At 41.0% G+C, this 18,414-nt stretch overlaps 1 protein-coding gene and 1 long non-coding RNA gene across 2 annotated transcripts in view; one reads left to right on the top strand and one right to left on the bottom strand.

Moving 5' to 3' along the window:
* The window catches only part of LOC148221792 (uncharacterized), a 41,959-nt gene that overhangs the window by 14,474 nt on the left and 9,071 nt on the right, over positions 1-18,414 (top strand). The window contains exons 2-3 of the long non-coding RNA XR_015807404.1: positions 4,844-4,962; positions 13,892-14,037. This is a non-coding gene — a long non-coding RNA (uncharacterized LOC148221792). The remainder of the gene's footprint in view (positions 1-4,843; positions 4,963-13,891; positions 14,038-18,414) is intronic.
* Positions 1,117-18,175, bottom strand: ZNF831 (zinc finger protein 831). The gene is made up of 6 exons (XM_014873775.2): positions 18,044-18,175; positions 5,879-10,084; positions 5,257-5,399; positions 3,463-3,632; positions 3,185-3,336; positions 1,117-2,890 (listed from the first exon to the last, which is right to left on the bottom strand). The coding sequence occupies exons 2-6, from the start codon at positions 10,070-10,072 to the stop codon at positions 2,027-2,029; spliced, it is 5,523 nt and encodes a 1,840-aa protein (XP_014729261.2). The 5' UTR covers positions 10,073-10,084; positions 18,044-18,175; the 3' UTR covers positions 1,117-2,026.

The raw sequence follows: 18,414 nt of genomic DNA, 5'->3' as shown, positions 1-18,414 counted from the left end.
CCCTAACTTAGACCAAGAGCATTTCTCCCAGTCCTCACACACTGGTGGACCTGACTCAGACCTGACTCAGACCCGACTGACCTGGCTCCTCCAAGGGCTGTTATGGCTGAAAGGATTTGTGCTGCAGTCACTGCCTTCTGCAGTGATCCTGCAGTGATCCACCACGCATCTATTGGCACTTTTAAAGAGCTAATGTTAGGTCAAATTCTTACACAGGGTAGGGAACTAAAGTGTCAAGGATTACTTCTGTCAGGAAATGGAGTTTAAAATTTACTTTCCCAGCTACCTTCATCTTGTTCCGTTTTTCTTCCAGCTACAGCTGCAGAATGACAAATTTCCGTACTTCATGCTGTAAAATCTAAGCAGGATAAAAGTTTCTTTGCACAGCACTTCTGAGTCTGTCATTAAAATATTTCTAAATTACTCATCTAGAAATTCCATTTTAAAATACATCATTTAGCCACCAACATTATGCAGAAAAACTTTATGTAGAATATTCCTTACATGTCATGTATTATAATAATTAGTTCTTGCACAAGCAAGGGGTGAAAACTGTTGCTGTGGAGGTGCAATGATTTTTGTACTGTGCTTTCCAAAAGTGCATGGCCAACAGCATTGCTGGAAACACTGATCTTGGGATCTCTATAAGCTTTGTGTTTCTTCTTCTCTGCTTTTCCTACAAATTCAGAATCCAGCTGTAGCTTTGAGTGATTCCAACAGAAAAAAAAAGCTCCAGAACGTTGAATGGTTCAATATTGTATCATTATTGACGACCTCAAGCCTTGTCACATTTGTAGGACATCCAAATACACAGGAATTGCACAGGACTTGGCATGTGGTTTACCTCTGAACTGTTTGGGCATTTTCTACAGATAGACCTTTTTTTTTTTTTCCCAGATAATTTGTACTAGATTTCTTTGTATGATCTATTTAATCTTTTTACCTGAGTATGACTAAAAAGCAGCTCCAAATATCCCATGTAGGTTAAACCATTAATCCCTATGTGTGAATCAGAATACAAGAACAGTAGAAGTTTAAGTACAGAGTTTGACTATAATGTAGAAGCGGAATATTTTTAGTGTTCATCAGTTTAATCAAGCAAGTGAACACACTTGGTCAAATTGAAATATCTAATTATTTATTCACATAGAAACCAGTAAATTTTAGGGTTTGTAGCACAAAACTTGTTAAAAAAAGAAAACAAGCTATGCCATATAGGTTCTTTACCCTCCATAAAACGGCATCATTGCAGTTAAAATTACAATAAAAATGAAACATTCCAGATGACATCAGTTGGAGCACAATATGACAAATATAATGAGAAAATCCTTGTCAGAAATTTTACCACAAGGAAATACCAATAGCTAACACCCATATTCTCCACCTAGAAATCAAGAATATTTGAGTAGGTCTTGTCATAAAAGGCACAAAACACAAAGCAAAGCATGCTTGTGTCATTTCTCACACAGAAGCATTGACATTTGTGCAACATGGAAAAAGACCAGCATTTTTCCAGACTCTTCCAATATCACAGATAGTTAGGGAACGGATCTCCCCCTTAATGCTTAGTGTGTCACTCCCAGTACAGATGCAGTGACTACAAGAAACAGGAATACAGAGAAGGGAACACATCCCTACCCTTCCAGGAAATCTGAGCTGAGGAACTGAGGAAGCTGCTGTGGTTGTATTGTTGAAGTAACCCAATCCACTGCAGGCTTGGAGTAACACACCCACGGGCAGCCAGCACTTGTGGGAATTCTGAGACTGGCAGGAGCGTTAACAATGCTGGAAACCTGTCAGGAACACAGGGCTGCCTCTTGCATTTAAATGTGCAATGCCAGCCTCAAATAAGCATGTTTAAAAAAAGGTTGAGTCCTTGAAAGAAAGGGCTCTTCCAAAGAGGGTGTTGCCTCTGGCACAGAGGAATGGCTTTGCTGATGGTAAGGTGTTTCAGAGCTATGGATCAAAGATCCCTGGCATTTCCTGCTGTAACAGGCTGGCACACAAGCCTGGCAGCAGCCTGTTGCTATATTTCTATAACCAGCCTGTCCTCATCATCACTGCTCGTGTCATCATATTCCACCCGCGTTTGTTTCCTCATCATCTCTAAACCTCTCTTTTTGTATGTCTTGGCGGGTGTTGCAGAGTAACTCTTGAACTCAGGGGATCTGAGAGATCTTGGGGATTTTTTAAAGGTAGAAAGAGCTGTTCCATGTGGCTTTCCATAGGGATTGGGCTGCAGGTGGGACCTGCTCTTGTCTGCGCTTCCGTGCAGCTCCAGGAGATGCTGAGATAAGTTTGCCCTCTGTGAGTCTTCTCTGCTGGGTAACTGAGCCCTCAGGAGACAGTTCCTGACTGTCTCAGGAACAGACTCTGCTTGTGCTCCAAACAAACGTGAACATCCTGGCTGGGAGCTGGGAGCTGAGCTTTCTATGGGAGGTGAATTTGTGTTTTCTTCACTTGGAGCTTTGTCCCTTCCAGAGGCCTGGATCACCGGCTCTGATATTCCAAATATTTGGCTCTCTGACTCTACCCTCAATGTGTTTCCTTGACTTGCTCCTGGATGTAAGGAGAGAGGAGCAGCAGCCTCTGGGTTTGTGCTGTCAGGTTGGTCACCTGTGCCTGTGTTTGTAAATTCAGGACAAGACCCAAAGGAAGCTGCCATGGGATCGTTCCAAAGGCGTGGCTGGGATTCCCCAGGCAGGGATGGCTGGAGCACCAGCGGCTGTGACACCCAGCAGCAAATGGCCACGTCCCTGCTGAATTCCTGCAGGGATGTGACAGCTGTGGAGGAAAAGGAATGAGCTGTCACAGCTATTCCCAGAGGAGCTGTAATGTTCTGGACAGAGGCGTCTGTTCTTGGGTGTTCCCTGATTTGCCCAGAAATGTCCTGTAGGAATTAGGAGGCGAAAAAATTTACATGTAAAGTTTTCAGTCCAGAGCAATTTCATCCAATTGATGCACGTTTAATTGTTGTTTTAGCTAATTCTAACATTATTGGGTTTTCATTATATTTTAACCCCCAAAATACCTTTAATACATTTTTAAACATTTTAACCAAAAGCTGTGGTACAAACTAATTTCAGCTTCGACTTTAAAACAGCTGAATATAATTCAGGTTTTAATTAACAATTCTTTTTTCTGTTAATAAAAAATAATGAAAGAATTAAAGTACAATACCTACTTTTTTATCCATTTTGTCTTTTTGTTTAACATGGTTTAGGTTTTCAGTATGGGAAGATATTCCTGAGTTATTCTTTGCTTCTTTTTTCCTTCTGCACAGTTGTTTGTCTGAAGTGGAATATGATGTGCCTTTTTGCTGGTGTAGATAATTTTCTATTGAAAAGAGGTTGGATAAACTTTTATTTCAATTTTTATGGCCCCATATGCTCGAACTTGCTACATTTCTCATCACATCACTGAAATAACATCAATTTTCACACAAATATTCCAAATACTTACCTTGCATCTTGGATTGAGGAGGATGGCACTTCTTATGCTTGTGAAATCTGGGAGGTTGGGATGAGCAGCCCTTTCTCAAAGCATCCAGAGCTCTGTTGGGAAAACAGGGCCTCTTGCTCAGCCGGTTCATTTTCAGCTGAGCAAATCCATGGATGTGCCTTCCTCTGTACCTGCAGTGCCAGAGGCATTGAGGGGATAAACAAATATGGGAGATGTAAGAGGAGAATAACATCAGGTGCATTAAAGTCTAACAGCAATTTATTACTGGGAAGGAGATGCTTGTTTAATATCAATGCAAAAAAAATCTGGATTTTAGGGAAGAGACCCACAATTCTTCTATTATCTTTTTGTCTCTGTAGGATTCACTAAATCCTTGGTTTTCTAAAAGGATTAAGGAATAACAGACACTTTTTCTTCTATCTGGAATTTCAAAACAATATACTTCACAAGGACTTGAACCACACAGGAATCACCTGAGGCTGTGTGGTTGTTGGGTTTTTTCCTTTTCACTTCTTGAGTGCTATCTGTTCATCATCACTAAGGGACAACAAGGAAAACCCACACTGAGTAATCCAATTCGGCTTTATTTTCTACTCTGACTCCATCTTTTAGTAACTCTGAATGAGTGACACGAAAGTCTCACCCCTAAATCAATAGAATGTCACTATCCACAGAGCAAGATGTAAATCTGAAAGGATGCACTTTTTCAGGTGTTTGGTGTATTATAAAATTAAGTTACATTTGGTGATTACCAGTTGGACCAGTTACCTACTAATAGGCACGACCTGAGCTTTCAGGACACTGTACTTAATTAAATCCTTGCACTTATTTAATACAAATAAATTTGATATAAATAAATTCTGAGACCAGCAGGGGGAAAAAAAAACCTCAACAACTAAAAACCACCTGAAAATCAAACCAGAAAAAATTCCTAGAAGAATGTCACTCAGCTGGGTGACATAGACCTGAGGCTTCTATTTCTGTTCTTATGACCCTTCAAAATTGCAGTGCTGTTTGCTGAACTAGACACGGTGATTAAGTTACTGACACTGATTTGTCCTTCAGGGAGCCACTCTGTCTGATTTTGGTCATGAAATAAGGAGGGATGTATGCACACAATATGTGTTCCTTACTGAAGCAATTCATCAGACATCCTGCTGTCCCACACTCCTGAAAGATTAGAGGCTAAATGTTCCACTGATATGAATTCCCATTGAAAAGGGGGAGCTGTGCTGATTGAGACAATGTGCCCTTGATAGTTTGATGCTCAAATTCTTCCTGCTTTTTTATTTAAACCAAATGATCCTTTGAACTACAGATGGTTCTGTTAGTTTGTGTTAAACCTGATACTTATTCTTGTGCCTTCTCTGGTGAATACCAGTTCAGGATATGGATCTTCCGAGGACAAAGGGCCACGCACTGCTCTGAGCTGTGACAGGATTGAAAACAGAAGCATTTTGGTTCCCTTCAAACAGAAATAAATGCTGGCAATTTTGACAGGTAAGAGTAATTTCCAAATCATAGAGAGAGTCAGCTGACCAGGCATCATCTTTCTGTGAGATATGTCTGGTTTGCTTAGAAAAGTCTGTTCCTAATAGTAAACAACATATTGATATTTTTATAGTTTACCTTTGTGGCCTTGCTGTGGTATAAGAACAGTTCTTTCTGAGAGATTTTTTCCCCCAGTTTTGACAAGATTGAATTTTGGGCATGACTTTTTATTTTCTGTGGAGTTTTTACACCACACATTACAACAAAATTATATCTAGTGAACCTGAAAGCTATACTCCTTACCATTTAGGAGTTACTTTAATCCTTTTCTGTTTGTGGCTCCTCTTGAGTTTATTTGTTGAGAGTTTTTCCTTTTTGCAAACTACTGTTTTCTTCTTTTGCTCTGAAATATTTCTAGAAGAGCCACCAGGAACTGCTGAGCTTAACTGTTGAGAATATTGGGAAAAACAAATATATGAAAACTGAATTACATTGACTGAGAAGTTGGAATCTGTGCACTTTTAAAATAGCACTGAACAGCATAGGAGTTAAGTAGCACAACTCTGTATTTAGGTCCTGCTCTAAGTCAAATACTCATTTAGAATAGAAACAATGAAATACAGATGCTATTAGAGAAAAATATAAAATCAAGAAATAGAAATTCACTCTTCTCACTATCAACATTCTGAAATGGTCACATTAAAGAAACTTAAATATTTACACAGAAATGTATCCTTCTGATACATCAAATGAATACAAGACTTATTTTATAAAAACATAAATTGTAAATTCTGTATCAGCAAATGCCTGTAAATATCCATAAATAAGCTTCTGATAATTATTTCATTTTTCTAATAGGAGGGTGGAGGTGGGCTGTCAGCCAATAACAGCCCCTTGAGAAAGCAAACAGGATTGTTAATATTACCTCCTGCATCTGGTGTCCTTTAGAGAAGGATGAAACCAACGTTTTTAAGCTCGTGTTTGTTAAGCCATATGCCACAGTCTTGCTAATGTTTCTCATTTTGAAAATGGAGATGTCGTATTTCGACAGAGGGCATTCCCTGCTGGGTTCCCTGTCCCAGGAGTGCACAGAGGGGTGGGCAGAGGCTGCACTGCCACTCTGCTCCCAGGACAGGGGCAGGCTCCTGCTCAGACAGCACCAGGTCAGCCGGGGCTCAGCACTGAGGGATGGGAAGCTGCTCTTGGAGCCTGGTACTGCAGAGCTGCCAGAGTAGCTGGTCCTGTTATTGTGGGGCAGCACTGGGAATCCTTTACAGTGAGTGCTGAGACTGTGGCAGTAGAAAGTGCCAAAAGAATGGCAAAAATAAGTGGGGTTGTCTCTTGAGCTCTGGGAATGCTGCAGATCCTGCAGTGGTGGTGGGCTGTCCTTAAGGATGCATGGACTTCCTGCACTGTCCCATCCCAGGATTGTTGGCTCTGCACCCTTGCTGGAAATGGATGTCTTTATCAAAGAGTCACTTCCTGAGCACAGGTGATGTAAAGCCTTCCTCTCATCTTTGATGTCAGTAGATATGAAAAAGCCACTTGTATACACAGAAGTAAAGCAGATTTTCTTCTTCGGAGTCTGTGTAGAGCAAGTACTTTTACTCATCCCTTTCTCTTCTGTTTGCCTTTGATAATTTAATTTATTTTTGTTCTGTTTGTTTTTCCAATCCTCTCTTGCAATATCCTGATGCTTCAAGTTTTGGTTACAAAAGGTGTTCTCTGCTCTGGTTAAGATATTTGTGGTTTCTGAGTTGACTGGTGAACAGAATCCTGGAGTTTTCCAGTTTGTGTGGAGATTCCATTGAATTTCTCCTTTGCCAGCTTTTTGTCCCACTTCAGATTTTAAAGGGGACCAAACCACATCACTGGAATGAGATTGGAGGGATGTGCCACTGGAAGAGCAGGGTGGGGTGGTTAAGGTGTCTGTCACAGGAGTGCCGAGTGTCATCTCCTGTTCAGATCGAAGTGAAGGTGACAGATCTGAAGCTCTCTTGTCCTGTGGCAATTTAAGGATATATTTTGGAAAGAAGGAATTTTGTTGTGGGACTGGACTTAAATGATCAGATTGCAGATGATGGCTTTTAGAAGACACATCCACAGCATTGTCACTGGGAAGTGGCACTTTTGCTCCTGTTTTTACAAGATGTGTTTTGTCATCTCCATCTGTTGCAGTGTGCAAGGCAAAAGAGTTGGAATCGCTTCCCCTTAATTCAGACTCTAAAAATCCCAGTGAAGCTTTTGACATACCTGCAGGATGTGAAAGAAGGTTAATGTCACTGTAATTAAGAGTTTGTGTGGGAAGTTTGATTGTTTTCGTATATTCCACATTCTCCATACCTCCAGTGGCTTCATTAATTCCAGTGTTTGATTTTTGCCCCTCTGTTTTACTGGAGAATTTCACTGGAGCTGTGGGAAGGCACCGAGTGCCAGAGCAATGGCCTCTCTCTGCTTCACTTACTGCAGTGGTTTCACTACTGGGACTAGGGCAGGACACTGAAATCACATTTTGTGTCTTCTCCACTTCGAATTTCAGCTTTTTCCTTTCTGATGGCAAAGTCTGGGATTTCCCTGCAGTTTCTCTGTTGTTGCATTGGACCCACAGGGGCGTCAGGCCATGCTGGCCACTTTCCTTAGTCCCGTGATGGTTCCCATAATTGTGTGAAGTGCTTTTACAATCTAATTCAAATGCACTGGATTCTTTCCCAGGGCTTGGTTTCTCCCTGTTGCTACTCTGTACTGGCAAGCAGTCATCATTCCTCCCGTGGCTGCTCAGCTGACACTCAGGATTTTGAAGCCTGAGCTCACCACTGCTTGGAGCCAGCAGTGTGCTGCTGCCAGCTGTGCATTTCTCCCTGACACTGCCACTGAGCTCTAGGGAAGTTTGGCTGGTTACAGCTCCAGCAGCTATAGACTGTGATGTCTCCATTAGGTTGGACACTCTCTCTGCAGTTTCCTCAGAGGACACATTCTGCAGAACACGATTACCATCAGCAGAGGTTCCTGATTTACCAGTGGTTGAAGTTGCTGCCACAAGGGAGGAAGGGCTGTCACTTGCAGAGCTCCTGCCGTCTCTTTCCTCAGTTATTTCAGTGCTGCTGGCTGATTCTCTTGAATTAGGAGCCAAGCTTGTGATATCTGTAATCTTATTCTCTCTTTGTTTAATTTTCTTGGCATTTTGACTGCTTTTCATTTTTTGGTAGATTTTCTTAAATGTTTCGTCTCCATACATTTGCCATTTTTCTTGAGAGAACATCTTCAACTTCCTTTGATTGTGTTTCTTATTTTTAGCACTGATTACTTCTCCGGCCCCAAGCTTTTTAGTCCCTTTCAGCTCCTCTGACAGAGAAGGATGATCTGTCACATTGCTTAGGGGCAAATCATCCACTGCTGCTTGTCTGACTAGAGCTCGGGGATGGCTGTTAGGGAAATCCACTGAATTTGCAGCGAGATCGTTGCTAGGCAGCAAACCAGCAGTGCCTGTGTTTGCAGACTGCTTAGTAAGAGAAAGTGGTTTTGAGCAACCTGGTTTGTCATGTACCAGCCTCGCTCCCTCCACAACAGGCAAGGAGTTGCTCCGAGTAACAGGCACAGTGTCAATTGTTGTGGAGAACTGGGTGGGAACTGAATGGAAAAACATTGGCTTGCATTTCTCCAGGGGTGCAAAGGTAGATTTTGCTGAACAAAGAGAAAGAGTCTTTTTCCTATTTACATCACAAGTTCTGATGTCAAAATGGAAAGAGTCTTTGTACGTGTAAGGCATTGGCAGGTCAATGCTTCCCTGTTTAGAAAGGACAGTTTTTCTGGGCCGGACATTGTCTAACTGGGTGTCATCCACCACACTTTTGTTGTGAGAAATAAGCTTTGAAATGTGTTCTTCCAGCCTCTTTTTCTCTAGCATCGAGGCTGTAGCTTTGTCAGCTGCCTCTGGCTTTGCAGTGCTTCCGGAGGCACACCTTGAGCTGCTGAAGGCAGTTTCATTTTCCAGTTCTGTGCTGTGCTCGTACAGACTGTGCAAGGGGCTGGATGATGTCATCTGCTGCTCTGTGCTGTCGGAGCGAGACAGATACCCCGAGTCAGTGCTCTCACACTTCTTCAGCTTGCAGTCCAAGGCTTTGTAATCCCACTGCTTCTCTGAAGAGGTTGCCTGCTGCCTTTGCAGCTGAATGTGCTTATTGGCAGTCGGGGTTCTTTGCTCCTGCATCTTCTTTCTCAGACACGGACCATTCAGCAAAGCTCCTGGAGATGATAAACTTCGACGTTCTCTTTCAGGATCCCCCTGAATAGCCTTTGAAATCAACGATTGATTTATTGTTTCTTGATTTTCTGAAGCAGCTGACGAAGAGCTTGTCACTGGCAGTGAGAGCTCATGAGGTTTCTTAGTGTCTGTTGCAGCACTGCTCTCTGAACTGGCTCGTTTGATGTGTATCCCCCGGCCTTCACTGGTGCTACTCAAGACTTTGCTGCCTTGGGAAGAGGTGGTGCTCTCTGCTGATCTCTCATTTTGCTCTGTTCCCCCACCAATGTCAGAGTCTGAGGGCAGCCTGATGTTGTTGACGTGTGTTTGAGTTCTCCTGTGTTTATACAAGTTACTCTGAGTTTTAAATGCAATGCCACAAGTGGTGCACGGAAAGGGCCTCTCTCCCGTGTGGGAGCGAATGTGTTTCTCAAGGACACTTGGCTTCAAACAATCTCGTCCACAGTGTTTGCAGATGTATTTCCCAGATTTTTTTGATTTTCCAGGGCTTCCAATAGACGCATTTACACAAGAACTTGGCGATGATAAAACCGGTAAAGTGCTGACTATGCTCAAGGTTAGACTTTGCCCAAGCTGTTTCTGGAAAAGCGGCTGAGGCTGCTCCGCGCCTTCCGCAGGAACGAGCGGGTTGAGGATGAGGGGAATGCTGCTGCCATCGAGGTGGACACAGCTCCTGGCGGTCAGCAGGGGCCCGTGGGGCTGGAAGCAGCCGGGCTGGACGGGCTGGAGCAGTGGGATGGTCAGGGCTTTGAGGTACAGGGGCTGCGGCAGGGCCTGTGCCCGGGCCGGCTGCGGGGAAGGGCCCGGGCCGGGATCTGCTGCAGCGGCCGCGGCGCCGGGCGGGCTCTGGGCCTCCATGAGCTCATGGACCTGCATGGACACACAACAGACACCAGTCTGCAAATAACACACACACTGCTGCAACAGCAAGTGACATATCACACATCCTACACGCAGGCATCACACAGACAACCATTACTTCCTTTCCCAATTAAACGGATTCACCTTTCATTTCTCCTCGAGGAGTTACAGCTCAGTACAGTGTAAAGAACACTGAACGCTGCACTCAGAACCACTCTTGCAACCTACACTGAGTGCCCAAAGCACTGGAAACAAATCTGAGTTTCGGATTTGCAAATGGAGGCTCTAAGCACACCAGAAATAATACCGTTTTAATTTTCTGGAACCATATTTCCATTAGGCATTTATACCATGTTTTAAAATTTCATTCATATTAATAATTTTTAATACAAAAACACAGAAGAGCTGAGGTTAAAGGGGACCTCAGAACATCTCTAGTCCAAACACCTGCTCACAGCAGAGCCAGCACCGAGGTCGGATGTCAGAGGTTGTCAGGGTGGTACCAGTGTGGTTTTCAAAACCTCTGGGGATAAAAACTGCACAGTTTCTTTGGGCAACCGCTTCCAAACACAGGACATTAAACATGCCTGCATATTATCTGTGCTTACCCAATTTAAGGGAGCTGAGGCCCAACACATTGCAACAAGTGGTGTAAAATGAAAATATGTGAACAAAATGAAACTCGTGTCCTGTTTTACAAATCAGATTTGCATAAATGTGTGTAAAGTAGAAAAGATGACATCATAGGAACATAGTGTGAGAAATTAAAGCTGGCTTTTGTTTAGGCCAAATTAATTTGATATAATTAATGGAGATAGTATGGTGTACTTGTTTCTAGATGCTTTCAATGCCAGATAAAAACATCTTCTAGACACAGTTTTCGAAAAAAGTGAACCTATTCTTTTGAAATCTATCCTAATATATGCAGGGTTGGTGCTGGTCCAGACTGCTTCTTATTTCAGCAAAAATTTGCATTGTCTTTTTTTCTTTCTTAGAAACAAATTAGGAAACTATCAAAATAAGCAAGTTGAAAATTTTCTTTGGAAGAGTTAGGGGCATGAGCATAACCCCCTGTAATTACAGTTTGGGTGAAAATCAGGTGATCTGTGAATGTTTATTTGATTCTTGCTCAGCTGTGCTCACTGGATGCACTGGCTGCTATGAATAATGGGTTGTTCTTGTGCAAACAGCCATTAAAAACCCATTTGGAATAACATAATCAGTGTCTCAATTTGAAATCTGCAATTTGTTGCTCTACTGCTTAATCTCTAGTGGTGTTTCTGTAACTTCCTCGGATCATTTTAATAGGTTATCATCACTGGGAAACAGTAAAATAATTGCTTCAAAATGTGGTTTGAAATTTTTACTGGTTCCATCCAAGAACACAACATGTAAAATGAACTGATCTGTGCACAGCAGAATGTTAGATTTTGCCTTTTTTTCTTCCTCATGAATGTTATAAATTAAGCTCAGTTACCAAGCATGGACTTTTCTTATGCACTTCTGACATTTCTATGTGAAATAATCACTTAAATGGCTTTTTATCATAGGTAGTGACTATAATGATGAAAGAATTTTAAAAGCATATGGCTTGTTAAAGAAATTAAGTTATTATCTATATTTGTCTACAGAATAAAAGGGATATTATCAACATTTCAAGTCCATTGAAGATGGTTCCTAAGTTTTATGGTCACTTTTAAATTTAAACACAGCATACAATAAGGGATAAGACATGAGACTAAGCATGAAGTAGTTTTTCAAAAATATTTTTTAAAATTAGTTTAGGGGAAAAAATAGGCTGCAGAGAACAGACTCCAAGAAGAAAAGTGAAGCCTGAATACCCAGTAGCTAGAACATCTAACAAGTACCACATCAGACAGAACAAGTCACTCTGTCTTTGCTCCCCTCCTTCCCCCAGAGGGAAGTGTGGAAATGCACTTCCACATATTTTATATTTCCCCCACCAGCCTGCTCCAGTGGCACAAACTATTTCTCTCTCTGGTTTCCTCTTGGCCTTGCAGAGCTGATGGGTCCTTCAAGGCCACCACAGACAGATGTTTTTCATAAGAATTCTGTGGTTCCTGAACACCAGAGGCTCTGTAATTTCACTTAATGCTGTTAAGTTTCTGGGACCCACAACACAGCCTAAGTCTGAGACTCATTTCGGTGTTCTGTAATGCTCTACAAAGAAAATACCTAAGTGGTGACAGAAAATTTAAAGGAAAGTTTTAAATAAAGCTCGACAAGTAAGCTAATAGTGACACTTAATGTACTTTTAAGAATGTAATAACACATCTCTACCAGGTGTGGTAGTTCGATGCTTTTCACAGCAAGAAAAAGTATTTTCTTCCTGAGTAAAACTGCTGTGACTTATCTTCTACTGGGACAAATACCATCAGATTTTTCACATCTGTTATTTATATTCCAAAAAAGGCCACTGTATTTCCTCGTACGTTTACAAAAAGAGCTTATCTCAAACTAATCCTGCCCCAAGGCTGATTCGGGGTAGTCCTTGCCTAACGTGGAACTTCCTGTTGGTTATGCCCTGGGCTCTGTTTTTGAGCATCCACCCCATGTTCTCAGCTGCTTGTTACTTGTGGCATTGAACTACCAGCATAAGAACTCGAGCCTAATTAAATAAGGAAAATTTTCCAATAAACAAAACTAAATGAAGGATTTGGCCAGCTCAAAATTTTCTAAATTGATTTCTTAAGCTATCAAAACTAAAACTCTGTTAAATACAATTCTTTTTTTCCTGGTTTGAAATTCTAATTTCAGGTACACGCCATAGGCAGGTCTGTGGAACACTGAAAATTGGAGCAGCTTCAGATATAAAATCATTGAAGCAGAAATTTTCTTAATCATTTTATAAGTATAAGGTATTTTAATACAGAAAGTTGTTAAAAACTCATTTTAAATCCAGTAAGTTCCATTTTTATAGACTTTTTCCTGAATTCCAAACACATTTTATAAAACTTGTATCATTTTGTCAGCACTGTTATAATAATTTTGGACTACACAATCAAAATATTTTTGTCTTCTGCATGGCACATGCAATGCTCTGTTCAACTGCCCATCATTATCAACCAAATCAATAACTAGACATAAATACTTCTTTTCTGCACTTTCATATCATTTTTTTGACACGGCACTGAGCAGAGCATCAGTCTCTAAGCAGACTCGGAGCTCAATTGCTCATTGCCCCACCCTGGTCTGCAGGTATGACCTGGAGACGTGACAGAGTTCCTTCATTTTTGTAACCCTGCAGAAGCAGGTTTTCAACATTCTGAACATACACAATATACTCAATTATACCTGGAGTCTTTACCTTTTCTAAAAGCTTTTAGTGACCCCCTAACTTAAATGCCAGAGAGCAGAAGTGGAAGTCTGAAAACAATTAAGGCTTTAGTCTGGAAATAATTTTAGTTCACGTACCTTTGATTGATCCAGGCATTTCAGCAAAAAAGTCTCATTTCTGTCAATACTTGATGCAAGCAGAGAGAAACGAGGACAAATGCTTGAAACAGATTAGAAGTAGGAAGTTGGGGTTTTCTTTCTTTCTTTCTTTTTTTTTTTTTTTTTTAACATTGGTGTCACATTAACAACGTTCAGAAAACAGGAAGAGTTGACACAGAAGAAAATGAAGTGGCATTTCAATCTCTCCATATGTTTTATCACTATTTAATTAGGGAGCTCTAAACAGAATCTTCAAAATGTGGGGCATTTGTACTGTGCTTTCAATTGTATTATCCTGAAATACAATGGTAGGGTTTTTAAATTTATATTCCTAAAGCTAATTTTCTTATCGTTTTGCAGTAAAGGGCTCTCTTAAGATATGTTGGGAAAGAAAACAATGGTGGAGAGAAGACACTTGCTACATATGAAATGTGAAATTTATCCAGCATGGATGCTGACCACCAGCTTCTAACAGTGCCTGTGGGACAGGAGAGAGCAGTAATCAGGTGGGAAAATGCTCACTCGTGCACACTCAGACACACTCACACACACCCGGGCACACCCAGACACACCCAGACACAGTGGGGCACACCCAGACACACCCAGACACACTGGGGCACACCCAGACACACCCAGTTACACTCAGACACACCCGGGCACACCCAGACACACTCGGACACATCCAGGCACACTCGGACACACACAGACACACTCAGACACACTCGGGCACACTCACACACACTCGGGCACACTCACACGCACTCAGGAATGGTAAAAGCATTTAGGTCATGCTGAACAAACCTCCATAAACTTGTGAAAAGCTGCAGGGAGAACAGGATATGGCACAGTCAAGTGCAGTGAAAAGGTAATTTTCAAAAATTATATTTTATTTGTGGTTCAAGTTCCTAAAGAGTGCTCAGGTAATGCAGTGAACAGCACTGAGGGGTCCTGGAGGGGACCACCCTTCTTTATGCAAACACTTGTTTAAAATTGGGACTGGAATTGCTGCAACCTCCTCTGCTGGTAGACTGAGTGAATCCCAAACTGGAATATGCATTCCCAATAATGTCACAAAATTGGCATCTCTGGCCTGTATAATTTCCTTAGGAACAACATGTTTTGGAAGATACAGCTTTTATTTTCCCTGTGATGAGCAGCTGCCCAGTTCAGACACTGCAGCCTGTCCCTGGTTGGGTGTTGGTGAAACTGTAATGTTATAATTGCCCAATATCCACTTCAGTGGATATCTTTCTTTTAATAATTCTGGTGATAGACTAGTGCCAGAGGCCTTGGTGGATTTTCACTCCAAACAGCTTTATTGATCCTGGAGAGTTTTGCCTGTTGTTTGGATTGCTTTCTATTTATTTCTGGAGCCCTGATTTAGCAGGCCTCTAATTCTGGTGATGGAGAAATATTTCTGTCTTGTTCTTCCCATCTTTCTTGCCTGTCATGTAGTTATTCAGGGGGCAGAAAAGCTCTTAACAGGGCCCAGGATTACTGCTTAAAATCCTCCTGGTTTCTCTCATACCCTGAAATGCTCCCAGTAATTGGTAATGGCACTGCAGACTCTTAAAATCTGTGAATCTAGAAAATACTTGACATTCTGAACTGCTTTAGAGTGACTCATGCTTCTGCTCTACAGACTCAGTCTGTCCAGATGGAGAGAATTACATGCAGCAAGTAGTTTCAGCTCTGCTGGGAGATACTTTCCTAAAGGAATGTGTTCTCACCTCTAAGTGAGATCTTCTGGAAGATTACTGCATGCTACAGTCAACAAACCAATGGGGAAAAAAGATGCACATCTTATAATAGAACAGTGGCATGAATCAAATCATACAAACAGATGATTATGGGCATTTTACATAACCAGTCAAAATTAGTTTGTCTTCAGTTTGATCACAATTCTGGAGCCCATTATATTTTATTCCACTTTGAGACTGACTATTATTAAGTTAAGGTGAATTTACTTAAAGGGGACACAATTTAAATGGTATTAATAATTGCTGGACCAAGTAAAAATTGAAAACGTGTATAAGCATGTTAAAAAATCGTTATTTAGATCACAGTACCAATTCCAAATGCTAAAACTGCAAACTGCTTACCCTGAGAGGCTTAAGGAGGCAATAATTAATTAAAGCAAGTTACAATAAAAGCAAGTGGCTATCTGGATATTTGTCACTATCTCAGAGGTTTCAGGGCTTAGCAGAACCTTTTGAAGCTTGATCTAAAATCTCTAAATCTTGAATAAGTGACTCTGGAATCAGGGTCTTTCACAGCATCCTGTGATTCTTCCCATTCATGTGCTGCTGCAATGGTTAGAAGTAACAAAATACAGAGCACCAGTATTACACTGCATAAGTTCTGTTTGAAATTAAGTGGGTTTTTTCTCTTTCTAAAGATCTACTTGTGTGTGTTGCTTCCTCAAGATTATTTATATTCATTTAAGTTCAAAATATTGTCCTGCTCAGAGAAACTCAGCTAACTTCAGCTGTCTCAATAGGCAGCAAAGCATTGATTTAAACTGTGCTCAAAGCTGAGCCCGCTGTCAGGGGCTGCACAGGAGGGAGTTCTGGGGCTACACCCCTCCCTCAATTCATGTCCCCATCAGCATTTGAGGAGTTAAACCCACACACCCTTGGTACACATTTCTGGGTCCCAAGTGGAAAAGGTCCCACCCCAGGTGTTAAAAACTCTGCATCCTTCAAAGATAGCTACAGAGTTTTGTCAGAGTTTTGTGAGCAAGTGAAAGCAGCAATAAACATTCTTCCTGTGCTCGTGAGGAAATCGATTCCAAAGATCCTGCAACTACACATTTTAAAGAACTTTGCAAAGTTAAATGAAAAGAAAGTATCTTCCAGGATTGCTAATTATTAATTTTTGCTGTGAGGGCAGTGATGCTGAGAGCAGCACACAGTATCTTACTGTCAGAGGAAGATACAGACAGTGGGATTATCACACAAAACTTCGACTTCAAACTTAGCATCATAAAGTCATAGTGAACCATAGGGTCTGAAATAAACTTTGTGCAGGTACTTTAAACACTCCTTCTATGATGGAAGCAAAATATTTGTGAGTGTACCCCAGGTCTAGAGGTTTTTAATTCTCAATTCAAACAAGCCAAATGGAACTGACACATTTCCTGGTTAGCCTAGAAATGGCTGTTAATATTGTTTTACTTAAAAACTATTTCTGCCTTTGCTCTTTTCTCGGTTTGACTTTCTATCTTGAAATGTCTCATATCAGAACTATTGAGTTCACCTTTCCCCTTGTTCTTAAGGGATGTGTCTGATGTCACAGCTCTGCCAGTTCCACCTGCAGCCTGCACACTGCCGGTACCTCCTGAACAAAGTTGGGAGCCTCAGTCCCCTGCAGAATCAGGCTGAAAGTGTTTAATTCCATAATCTTTTGAAACCTTTAGAGTCTTTCCACGGTAACATCCCAAATTCTGACTTTGGGAAATCTTGCTGCTTGGTACAAGTCATTGTTCTGAAGTTTTGCCCTTCTGAGAGTGTTATTAAAGTACAAAGCCACTGGAAAACCCGCGGGGGGAACTTTGAAATTCTTGTACCATATCCCAAGGACAAATATTTTTGATGCTTACTTCTACAATTGTGTAATATCAGCAAAGATGGTTAGGTTGGGCTTTTTTAAACTATTATTTCTGTAAATACTGTACTAGAATACAGCATTAAAATCTTTTAGGAAGAATGGGATCTGCTTTACCTTCCTTTTGTTCCAGAAGAGCAGCAACTTATTTTATCATTATTATACAGTTTTCTATATTTTCCTATGTTCCTTTTCTTGAATATCCATAAATAAAAACATTTCAAAGGCTAAAATCAGTAAAAACATTGTCACCTAAAATACATTTTAATGTGTAAGTAAACACTGTATTGGGCTTTTTTACCTCTTCATGCAATTTGTGTCAAGAATATTTCCCTTTCTACTTCTTACACTGCTACTTTTCTCAGCTCTAGCCATAAGAAATGCTTTCATAGTTTATTTTATGTCTCTAGTTTAGATTTACATCACTATTTCTAAAATGAAACACATTTAACATATCCTATTGGTTTTGTAACACGCTTGGTGGCTTAACAATGAGGAAAAAGTAGGATTTTTAGTGCTTAAAAACCTCAAAGGATTTTGATTCTTTTATCCTTTCATCAAATTTGCTCCTGTGCATTTCCCGTGTTAGGAAAGAGTTAACAACCTCCAGCCAGCAGACTGCAATCAACAGGTTGCTCTAACAGAAAAATAATAACCCTAATCCATCTTTTAAAGTTTAGAAGGCTGGACTAAATGATGAAAAAACGCCGATTAAAGCCCTCTGAAAAGCTGAAGTGGGGCCAGAACTGAAATGCTTTGTGTTTTATGAAAAAAATCTTTCTCGTTGCTAAGTGAAAGAACCATCACAATTTAAAAAAAAAATTGTAACTTTACAATTTCTGTCTTGCCATCTAGAATTGAATTCTCTCTCTGTCCATAGAAAATGACAACAAAACACTTGCTAACCTTTAGGTGGCCAATTCACAGGCAGGTGGAGAGGTTCAGGTCCCTGGCATAGCGTTGAAACAAAAGAAGCATCCTGTTTTCTTTTTTCAGTGTCTTTCTCTTCTCCTTTTTTTTTAAGCATTTGAACAGTGAAGGGTGGGTGGTGGGGTGTGTGCAGAGAGAGCAGGGGGTGCAGGCAGCCCACGCTGGTGTAGGAAGAGTTTTAATGGCCGATGCTGGGAATGTGGTTTGCCTGCTACAGTGTCTGCACTACTGCAGCTCTGTGTGTGGGCGTAAAGAAATGACACGACTGGGTTTCAAACCATTACACTGAAGATTTGCAAACAGTTAAAAAAAAAAAAAAACCCAACCAAAAAAACACAACCCCATCA

Source organism: Sturnus vulgaris, chromosome 17 (genome assembly GCF_052056855.1).
Source record: "Sturnus vulgaris isolate bStuVul1 chromosome 17, bStuVul1.hap1, whole genome shotgun sequence".
NCBI lineage: Eukaryota > Metazoa > Chordata > Aves > Passeriformes > Sturnidae > Sturnus > Sturnus vulgaris.
Note: the sequence above shows the minus strand (reverse complement) of the source record. Positions and strands in the feature narration are given on the sequence as shown.